General features: G+C 41.4%; 2 protein-coding genes across 3 annotated transcripts in view; one reads left to right on the forward strand and one right to left on the reverse strand.

Moving 5' to 3' along the window:
- LOC143031349 (ubiquitin carboxyl-terminal hydrolase 24-like) overlaps positions 1–3,807 on the reverse strand; it is a 93,961-nt gene extending 90,154 nt beyond the window's left edge. For both annotated transcript variants that reach the window (XM_076195056.1, XM_076195055.1), the window contains exons 1-2: positions 3,735–3,807; positions 3,329–3,604 (exon numbers count right to left, since the gene is read on the reverse strand). In XM_076195056.1, coding sequence (XP_076051171.1) covers positions 3,329–3,544 — 216 coding nt within the window. In that variant the 5' untranslated portion in view covers positions 3,545–3,604; positions 3,735–3,807. The remainder of the gene's footprint in view (positions 1–3,328; positions 3,605–3,734) is intronic.
- Positions 3,808–4,034: 227 nt separating this feature from the next.
- Positions 4,035–10,331, forward strand: BBIP1 (BBSome interacting protein 1). Its single transcript, XM_076195058.1, has 2 exons — positions 4,035–4,171; positions 9,817–10,331. Exon 2 carries the CDS (start codon positions 9,884–9,886, stop codon positions 10,148–10,150), a length of 267 nt encoding a protein of 88 aa, XP_076051173.1. The 5' UTR covers positions 4,035–4,171; positions 9,817–9,883; the 3' UTR covers positions 10,151–10,331.
- The last annotated feature ends 7 nt before the right edge of the window (positions 10,332–10,338 follow it).

Raw genomic sequence — 10,338 nt, forward strand, 5'->3', positions numbered from 1 at the left:
GATACAAATGCTTGAGATTAAATAAGGGGAAAGGAGGGAATGGGGAGAGAAAAGGGGGGGGAAGGAAGAGGAGGAGGAGAAGGGGGGGGGGGATTGGACACTGGGAAAGGATGAGAATGCTGGCCCAAACGTCCGTGGGCGAAATGTCCACAAAGGGTGGTTTAAATCTTTAATATTTTGCTGGCCATGGGTATTAGGGGAATAATGTGAGGAGATATGTTAAACATGCCCCTGTATTGTTCAATAGTGTTCGTTCCTTGAATGATCTGCTTCTAAACACTTCCTGCGGATTTTGTCTGGTTCCCGTATCAGCAGCTCTGCATTCTTCCAGTCCATAAGATGGTTTTCCTTGTTTCTATGTGTCTTCCTCCCCCCCCCTTTTCTCTCCCCATTCCCTCCTTTCCCCTTATTTAATCTCAAGCATTTGTATCTCAACTTGTACTTGAAAAAGCTGTAATAAGCGAAACGTCGTGCAAATAAAGGCTCCGTCCTCATATGGTGTTTACCTCGTCAATCATATATATATATACATACATAAAAATCATGGAAAGCATTATGCCTCACCCTTGCACTCCACAACATATGTCTGCAAGATGCAAAGGCCCAAAAGGAAACACAAAAGGAAGTAACATTCTAGCACATCCATCGAGGTAAACCAAGACTTTTTTACGTCAAGACCCTCCCGAAAAAAAATCAGGGAAGTGAGGACGTACTCTGTGGAAACTTTCGAGAAGAAGTCGCCATATTTTCCAAGAATGCCACTTGACGAGATAGCACCATCAGCGGCACTAACCCGATGTGTCTAAATGACAAGACATTAAGGACGGCGATAGTAGTGGAGTAGTACAACTAAGGTAGGAGCCGCTAAATCAGTCTTTCCCGACCTTTTCTTTTCAGGCAACCCCAGTATGATCCTTGTGATATGACCACGACCCCACTAATCTATTTGCATACATGTTATGTATATGGTTATTGTATCAAATTCAAATAATTTTGGAAAAAAAAATAATAATAATATTTATGATTACTGTATCGAATTCATATAATTTTGAAAAAAAAAAAAAAAAAAAAAAAACCATACAAGATGTCTTGGCAGGGTCACAACCCCAGAGTTGGGAAACGGTGCTCTAAATTCAACTGGCTAACTGAGCAGATTGTGGCGTTGCCACTTGCGCCAGAGGCTGCGATGATAGCAGTTCGAACCCTGCCACCAGGGAGTTGAACCAAGGGCACGGTTCATTAAATTCTAGGTTACAAAGTCTTCTGTGAGGGGCACCATCCTAGCCTCCTGATAGAGTCAATTTTATGACATTAAACCAATTTGATCAATTGGTTGACCACATCAAAAACAAGTACTGTTCGTTATGTACGTGCACTCCCCTTGGTCGTCCAACTAAACAATGACGGCAGCAGAGCAAAGAGGAAGGCAAGTGTACTATATCATAGTAGAGTTTAGTTTATTGTTACGCCAACAAATTCACTCCTCCATCCCTTTAATGTAAAAATCAGGGCCCTCATATGGGGGGGGGGGGTTATATGCCCTGGAGGAGCAGTACAATTAGGGGGGGGCGGCAATTCTAGTCTGGACATGCCGCCCATAAGGCTGACAAAATAATTATAATAAAAAAAAAGGGGTCAAAGAAGCCCTGACTATATTACCATAATACACAAATTTTGCATTCGAATCAACAGAATATGAAATATTTTCCCTTTATCCTTTCTACAACAGGGACATTAAATAACATTTTAAAAAATCCATTTAATTATTTTGCAAGCCAATAGCTAAAACAGGCTGTAAGGGATGGTGGAGATGGGAAGTGGTGATGGGGAGGGGGGCATCACTGAGAACTTTGCCCAAAAGCGGCACCTAGGCATGCAAGGGCTCTCGTAAAAATGAATTACTAACTCTACCAATGAGTCTTTTTTCAGTAGATTTTTAGTTTCAACCATGGGCGCAATATAGCAATAGAAAATTAATCATTAATTTTGTAAATTATAATGTATCAACATAATATGCAATTTTGTGAGCGGAAATAAAAAACAAAAAAGGTGCTAAAACACATTTTGTAAGTAACGAAGTCGTGTTGGACAAATGGTACGCTATATCTTTTATTATAGATGCCGACGTCAAAGAAATGAAAGGATGATAAATTTGTCTAACCTAAACTAACCTAACCTAGCCTGTGTTTAATAAATCATTACCTGCAAATTAAATGTAATCCAGCTCGTCCTCGTTGTCATGAGAGACGTTGGCGGGCTTTTCAACCACTCTCTCAGCTTGTGAGATATACAAAGTTCTTGCAGCTTGAAGGACTGCATGTATCTCTGCTCCATAACATTCCTTCGAGAAACTGTACCTGGCGAGGTATTGTCGGAAGTACCGAGGCTGTCAATTGACAGACGACAAGATGGCGTCCCGGTCCTATGCTATCGACTTCGTTCATTAGCATATTTGCTTGTAGCAAGGCATCTTTTATTTTCATTTCTGCCCACAAAATTGCATATTACGTTGATACATTTTAATTTACAAAATTAATAATTTTCTATGGCTATATTGAGCCCATGGTCGAGACTAAAAAAAAAATACCCTTTTTCTACAAAAATTCACCATTTTCATACCAAAAATTCACCATTTTCATACCAACATCAGGGGGGGGGGATGGATGGGGCAAAAAATTAACAAGTGATTTGTAGTAGAAATCAATACCAGATTCACATTCATCACGCTATAAAACTTCGATTTCTCACATTCTCTATTACGAGGTGTACACAGACCTTGCATTTCGTCGTATTTTTTATGCGACGTGTGACCAGTACAAGAGCAAAATGAAGTTACAGTTCTATTTCAGCATCACACAAAAGAATTTTTCCTTCGTTTCTTTTATGTGTTTGAAAGATCTACGTCTCCTATGGGATGGCTATGTTTAGGTTGGGTTATATTAGGTTTGGAATTACTGGGGCAATGCACTTTATAATTTAGATTTCCATATTTATGTAATATCAGTAATTTACCAAAGTTCCAAGATCACAATATTTAAATTGTACCATGGATTTTATTTATATGCTTGGTATGGTGAGAACAATATGAGATATTCACATCAATAAAAATTTGAATACAGCATACAACCCAGTCCAGCCATACTCTCTAACTCTATTAAATGATTTAATTCAGGGTTGGCATGCCAGTTTTTAACTCTTTCTGCCATTTACTTAAAATTCCATTTACAATGAGGATATTTTCATTTTAAGGTGGCAAACTCAGAGAATAAATAAGGCGAATATTTGCAAGTTCCAAGCTCATTCGAATTCGAACGAAAATAGTTCTCACCTCTTCGTAGGACGGCGGGGCCGACCCTGAAGCATCTGCCATATCCACTGCACGTAGATCATCCACGGTGTTGTAGGACGTGAGGGGTTGCTCAGTCAGGTAGAGCACAGCTTCATTGAGGTCCCCATTTGCCATACGCAGGGCCCTCTTGATGGCCCTCACGTCCGGAAACCCCATGTTGAGAAGAAGCGAAATGTTTTCATCCTCCTGCTCCATAGCCCTACCTCGACAACTCGCCTCCACAGCATCCACTACCCCACGCCCAGACTGGACACTCTGCAACAGGTGACCAGTAATTCACCACCATAAATGCATAAAATTGAGTAAAAACACCTCTGAAATAAGTAAGAGCGTTCTAAATAAGACCGCTGGACATCTGTTTCTCATAAATTGTCTTACACTATACCTGTACACGACAACTTCGCAGGCAAACTCTCAATGTTTACAAATCGAGATAGCTGCCATATTGAAGTTTTGAGTAGAACGTAGTGTCATATAAAAATTATTTGTTCAGAAAATTTGTACAAAAAATATAACAAAGATTATTCAAAAATAATAATTTATTTCTGATAGAAATAAATTGGCACACACATAAAATTATTTGATTTAGTATTTCGACAATTTCATTCAAAACACTAAAAAGAATTGAATACTATTAAATCAAATGTATTGGTATATTAGTTTTATAGAAGCCTACTATACGACTGTCATTTCTATAAGTCACTTGCTAGACATTCGCATTCTTTCTCTATCGTTAAAGCCAACAATCATAACAGCTGTCGAGTTGTGACAATTATATCAGTATGAGAACCGTCAGAGACGAGTTTCTTCCAATAGTATAAGGTAAAACTTAAACCTCTTTCAATATTTGTAACGCATACTATGAGTGTGGTAAAACATGCCATGTTTTATCATTCATAACATTAGGTAGGGATGAACAGGGAAGAGTTTGTTGAACTGGTGTTTACTGACGTTGGCAAAAGCCGCGATGGATGTCAGGGTTGATTTGTTATATTTATGAGTTCCATACCCTCTCAGTTCAAGGTAATATCGAACAAATAGTCCGAGTAATCAATATATGGTGATGGAAGGCTAGGACAAGGTAAACTGCGTTCAAAACCGCTAAGATGAGTGCGTCGTCTGCTTGAGGTTGGAGGGGGTGGGGGGGCGTTTCATGTTTTAGTTAATAAACTCGTAAAAACGTGGTTTTGTTTTTGTCAAATGTGCAAGTATTACATGTGCCTAGGTCATAATCGGCAATGGGGCGAACATGTACTGAACAAATTTTTTCCACGTAGGCTTGATAGTTAACAGGTCTGATTCAGTGGGGAGGGGGGAAAGGAAATAAGGAGAAATTTTGTAAAGTCAAGCAGTTTCCACAGCACTGTTAATGACCAGAGTAATCCAGGCCGGTCTGTCAGGCAAGTCACCTCATATGTGGCATTGAACCCAGAACAAATGAGAGCTGATTTGGCAGCTAAAAATCTGATACAATCACTGCCGCAAGTGTGAAAGCCAAGAGTCAGGACAGGGCTGCCAGGAAGAAAATGCCCTCGGCAACACTGGGCAGCATGGTTTCTGTAAAGGAAGAACTTGCATCTCCCGTTGTCTGAAACACCATAACAGTCATGTTCGGCAATAACAGACGGAAAAATTCTGAGGAAAACCTGAAGAGTGTATACATCGGCACATTTGTGAACAATGATTTGAGGCGCTTCAGTGTTGAACAAAGGATGATACATTCACTACACAAATGGAAAGCGTCAAATTAAAGGAAATGCCAATTTACAATCTCCGAGAGTCAACCTAGATCATCTCTGTTAGCAATTTCAGTCGGACTCTATACGCCAGCATTGGGGTGATTATTGACTTTACAGAAGGTAGATACATATACCAATGGCTTTTTCCCCCTTACAAGGGAGGTAGCCAAAGTCAAAGGCATAAAATCCACCCCCCACATACTCCACTCCCATTCACCCCTCCCTCCCTCTCTCCCTCTTATCTTGGCTCCTCCTGAATGAGGGGTCATCCCTGCATCTTGCCCACTGCCCTGGGTCAGAAGCAGTGTAGCAAGACACAGCACTTCCACAGCAAGGCCACTTCATTTTATCGGCAACCCTCCCCCCTCTCTATCCCCTCATGCAGAAAAAGAGAAGACTGGAGAAAATCCCATTGGACTACATCAAAATATCATTCACACATTCTCCCTCAACCCCCTCCCCGTTCCCTCATGCATCACGTAAGGTAATAATGTTCATTTCTTGTACCACATTGCAGTTGTGCTAAGGAAAGCCAAGCAAATCGCTGTCTGGATACTCTGTACGTTCTTCGTAAGGGATAAAGAGTGCATACGAACCTTATACAGAGCTTGGATTGTCTAGGCAGTAGAGTTGGGTATGTTACCACTTGAAAGGTAGTGCGTTACTGCTGGATGGGTAGTGCATTGTCAAAAAATCTGGGGTGCATTTCTGTGAATGCCTTACCAATTTTAATTTCCTTACAGCAGTCCGCATGACCACGTATGTATGTATAAATATATATATATATATATATACATTCACAGTATGTGTACGCATATTTTTCAGTAACGCACTACCTGTCCAGCGGTAATGCACTCAGCTCTGCTAGACAGTGCTGGATTACTGCAGTTAGGAGTAGAACCAGAGACATGGACTGCTGTGCCTCTTCTGGGAAATTGTCTATGTCTATAGAGCAGTGTTTTTCAACCTTAGGGTTCCAGGGAACCCTAAGGTTCCGCAAAAGGTCCCTAAGGGTTCCACGAGAACAAGTGACATAAGCTAATGCACTTTTGATTTTTTATTTAATTTCATAGACGTAATATAATTAAACACGCGCGACATATTTTTGGTTATTGTAATGATGTAATATAGACATCATCCTATCTAAGCTGATATTATGATGAAAATAAAATGAGAAAGATATGGTATATGTTTTTTTTCGCACAGGGATTCCTTGAGATGCAATTTATTCTAAAGGTTACGCAAGGGTAAAAGGTTGAGAAACACTGCTATAGAGCATCTGACTTTAAAGTTCCTCATACATCAGATTGTGGGAAAACTGAAAATCTACTTCCAGTGGAGGAAGAGTGGGAGACGCATTGTCCACCTCATTACTCAGGAAATCATAAAAGGTATTGTCTATCAAAATAAACACCATGAGCCTTTGTTAGTACATCGTTTTGCTTGTTACGTCTTTTTCAAGTACTGTACTTGAAAAAGACATAAGAAGCAAAATGTCGTATGCCTTTGTCCTCGCATGGTGTTTATTTCAATAGAGTTGTCAGCAACTGCCACTTTTGTACAAAAGGTATCAAACCGAATCCCTTGCAAGCTACACAGCCCCCAGTATAACCGACAAACTAGATGTAAATATCAAAGAATAAGTTTCCCAACCTTGGCACCTGTCATAAAAACTCACCAACATTGTCAACAGTAGGGCTCGTGTGCTCAGCCGTCAACTGAAAGATGCAAGAAATCTAAACGGCTGCAGTGTTGACGTATTCAAAACAAACATGAGCAAGTTTTCGTGCAAGATCCTACGTAAACTGCCAGTTACAGGCTACACATGCCAGTGCATGGCACGGTCTGATTCCTAGATCGAGTGGATCTATAACGTATGGGTGTATGTTACTCGGGGCAATGGTGACATAGGGAGAGTGATATGCAGTTTAACTTGTGTAATTTATTCTGGTTAAGATACATGTGTGTCGGCTTAAGGACGGACATGGCATGGTCCCCAAATGGCGACCGACCACAAAGGCCTAGTGACGCCCTACACGATGCAGTGGTCAAACTGACTGACTGAATTGTCCTGCCTGCTCAGGGCAGGGAATATATATACAAGAGACTGACCTGATGCCTGACTAGATGCGACCTAATTGCGGTGACCCTTTTGGGTTTACCAAGCATCGAGTCAGATCAACTACCACACAACTCTGCCATACATCAACTTGCACCTTACGTACAAGCACGCTTGTGGGGTACACATACACCGCAGATCTAATACTCAGGGACTTTGGCTTTTACTAATTCACTACAATGATGCCTACGTGATTAAATCTTTCAAATCGTCTCTACTCTCAACAATTAGATCCACATCATCAGCATATGTTAGATTATTGACCCTTTTGGGTTTACCAAGCATCGAGTCAGATCAACTACCACACAACTCTGCCATACATCAACTTGCACCTTGCGTACAAGCACGCTTGTGGGGTACACATACACCGCAGATCTAATACTTAGGGACGTTGGCTTTAACTAATTCACTACAATGATGCCTACATGATTAGATCTTTCAAATCGTCTCCACTCTCGGCAATTAGATCCACATCATCAGCATGTGTCCATTTTACATCCATCCTCTCTATCTATCATTGTCCTAGTTATTTTCTCACTAAGACAGCACAGAGAGTTGGGCTGCAAATAGATTTTGATAAAACCAAATTAATGTGTATGAGCAGAGAGGAGAGGAACATAGAGGATGTGTTTTTCGAAGACAAGAGAATAGAGGAGGTAGAGAGTTTCAGATATCTAGGTGCAACAGTAACAAATAAAAATGAGATGAGGACCGAAATAAATATAAGAATCGCTTCAGCAAACAGATGTTAGTTTAGCCTTGTACCAATATTAAAAAAAAAAAAAAAGTATATCAAGAAATACAAAATTAAGAATCTACAGTACAATCCTACAACCTATAGTTTTATATGCCAGTGAGGCATGGAGCTTAACAAATGGAACAAAGACTACTGGTGTTTGAGAATACAATATTGAGGCGAATTACTGGACCAGTTTTTTATGACAATGAGAATAGGTGGAGAGGGCGACGCAATAATGAGCTGAGAGAAATGACTAAACAAGAGAAAATGACATGTTATAAGTAGAACAAAATTGAGATGGGCTGGACATGTGGCGCGTATGGAGGACCATAGAATTCCAAAACGAGTTATGATGGGTAGAATGCCTGGAAGAAGACCCAGAGGGAGACCTCGAATGAGATGGATGAATGGTGTGGATGCAGAGATTGACAGAAGAGGAATGAATAAAGCAACCTGGATGGAAGCAGCACAGGACCGAAGGGCATGGAGAGGCTTACTGTTGGCGGACCAGAATCTACATGAGGTTCAAGATCCAGCGGAGTGAGTGAGTGATGCCTACGTAGGCATCCTGAGGTGCAAGTGGGTACCAGCATCAGCATCTCGATTATACAGGTAAACGTCGACTTACGATGGCATTAGGTTTCGATAGAGCCATCGTAAGACGATCTCATCGTAAGTCGATCCCCACTCTGTTCCGTGGTCACTGTACCTAGCCTACCTGTATATTAACCACCAGAGATACTGAATATAGGCTATTAAACATGTACAGTAGTTTATTTAATTATTTTTATCCTTTTTACCATATTCAAACACTATAATATGTATTTTCAGTACGGTACTTAAATCTCGCGGGCAGCAGCCAATGCCAGCCGTACGACGTGACGTAATAATACTCGCATCATAAAATATAGTCACCGCTTATATCGATCGTTCTCTCTTTCACCCGCGAATTTTGAAAACCACAGAGAATGGGATTTAGGGCACATTTGAGAGAATGTAAAAACACAGGGGTGACTACAATAAATATAATCAAGACGCCGATATGGCACCGTCGCGAATCCACTTGCTCCTCATGACGCCTACGTGTGCGGCACCGTATGGAAGGGGTTAAATTATCATGTCGTCGTCGTCGTCGTCGTCATCGTAAAGTCGAACAATCGTAAGTCGCGGCCATCGTAAGTCGACGTTTACCTGTATATATTTCATTTGTAGTTGTACACGAGTTACCCCCGGGATTCTATGAACTGGTTTGATCACGTTTTCTGTGTTTATTATTACTCAGAGTAAAAGAGAATGCATAATACAATAGTGACTTTGTTTCATAATGCAAGTAGTGTGATGCATCATACATATGGCATCCAATGTGTGAGATAATTTGAGTCGTACAGATATATCTCTCCATACAAGATCTCTTAAAACTCCAATATTTGGTACAAAAAAATGTGTGAAATGTAGAAAATTGAAGGTAGAACTAATGATGGTCAGGCTTATTTTCAAAAGTCACTTTCATCATCAATATTGGAGACAAATTTTAGAGGTTTTGAATAAAAATGTTAACAGATGGATTTGTCAGGCTGAGGAGCCATTTGGGAAATGTGGAATCTTTGGCATTGGAGAACGGATTTTCAATCGGAGCCTGCATTTTGATCTTTGGTGCACCGTCATGTTATAGGAGAGACGGAGTACCTGAAATTCAAACTTGTTCTTCTTTTGCAGGATCACAACTGAACCACCATTGTGTAGGCTTTCGTACATACAGAGGATTCGGAGAACGGTTTTTCAATCGGAGCCTGCATTTTGATCTTTGGTGCACTGTCATGTTATAGGAGAGACGGAGTACCTGAAATTCAAACTTGTTCTTCTTTTGCAGGACCACGGCTGAACCGTCGGTGTGTAGGCTTTCGTACGTACGGAGGATTCAGTGAGGCACTCCCGCAATGCCCTTTGTGGCCGAACCCAAGAGCGCTGCCACGGGTGGGAAGAAGTCGTCGGGCACTGGGGTGCGTGAGGTTCTCCCGCGGAAGGGGCTCCTGTACCAGGAGGACGGTGCCCCGCTGGCGCTGTGCCGCCCGAAGCTCCTGCCCCTCAAGTCCGTCACTCTGGAGAAACTCGAGGCCATGCAGGCGGCAGCCCAGGAGAAGAGCAAGGAACAGCGGCTGCGACAACAGCAGGACTTGAACGCTTCTTCCGAAGGGCGCTTCTAATTGTCCACCCAATTCCAAATCCTATTCCATAGCCAGACTGAAGCCTCTGCCATGGAATTTCCGTAGATGTGCCTTTGGCAGAGGGTTTGCATGTGTTGCTCCGTATACGGTGTTGAAAATCGAGCACGTCTTGTGCATCCGGGTTGCTTCTTGCCAGCTTCGTACCATTGGACCCCAAACAACATTGG

The sequence above is a fragment of the Oratosquilla oratoria genome, chromosome 12, assembly GCF_046742065.1.
Source record: "Oratosquilla oratoria isolate Oo_2021 chromosome 12, ASM4674206v1, whole genome shotgun sequence".
NCBI lineage: Eukaryota > Metazoa > Arthropoda > Malacostraca > Stomatopoda > Squillidae > Oratosquilla > Oratosquilla oratoria.

Bases quoted from the DNA above. Each gene is read 5' to 3' on its own strand.
- BBIP1 (XM_076195058.1), top strand. From the start codon at position 9,884: ATGCCCTTTGTGGCCGAACCCAAGAGCGCTGCCACGGGTGGGAAGAAG.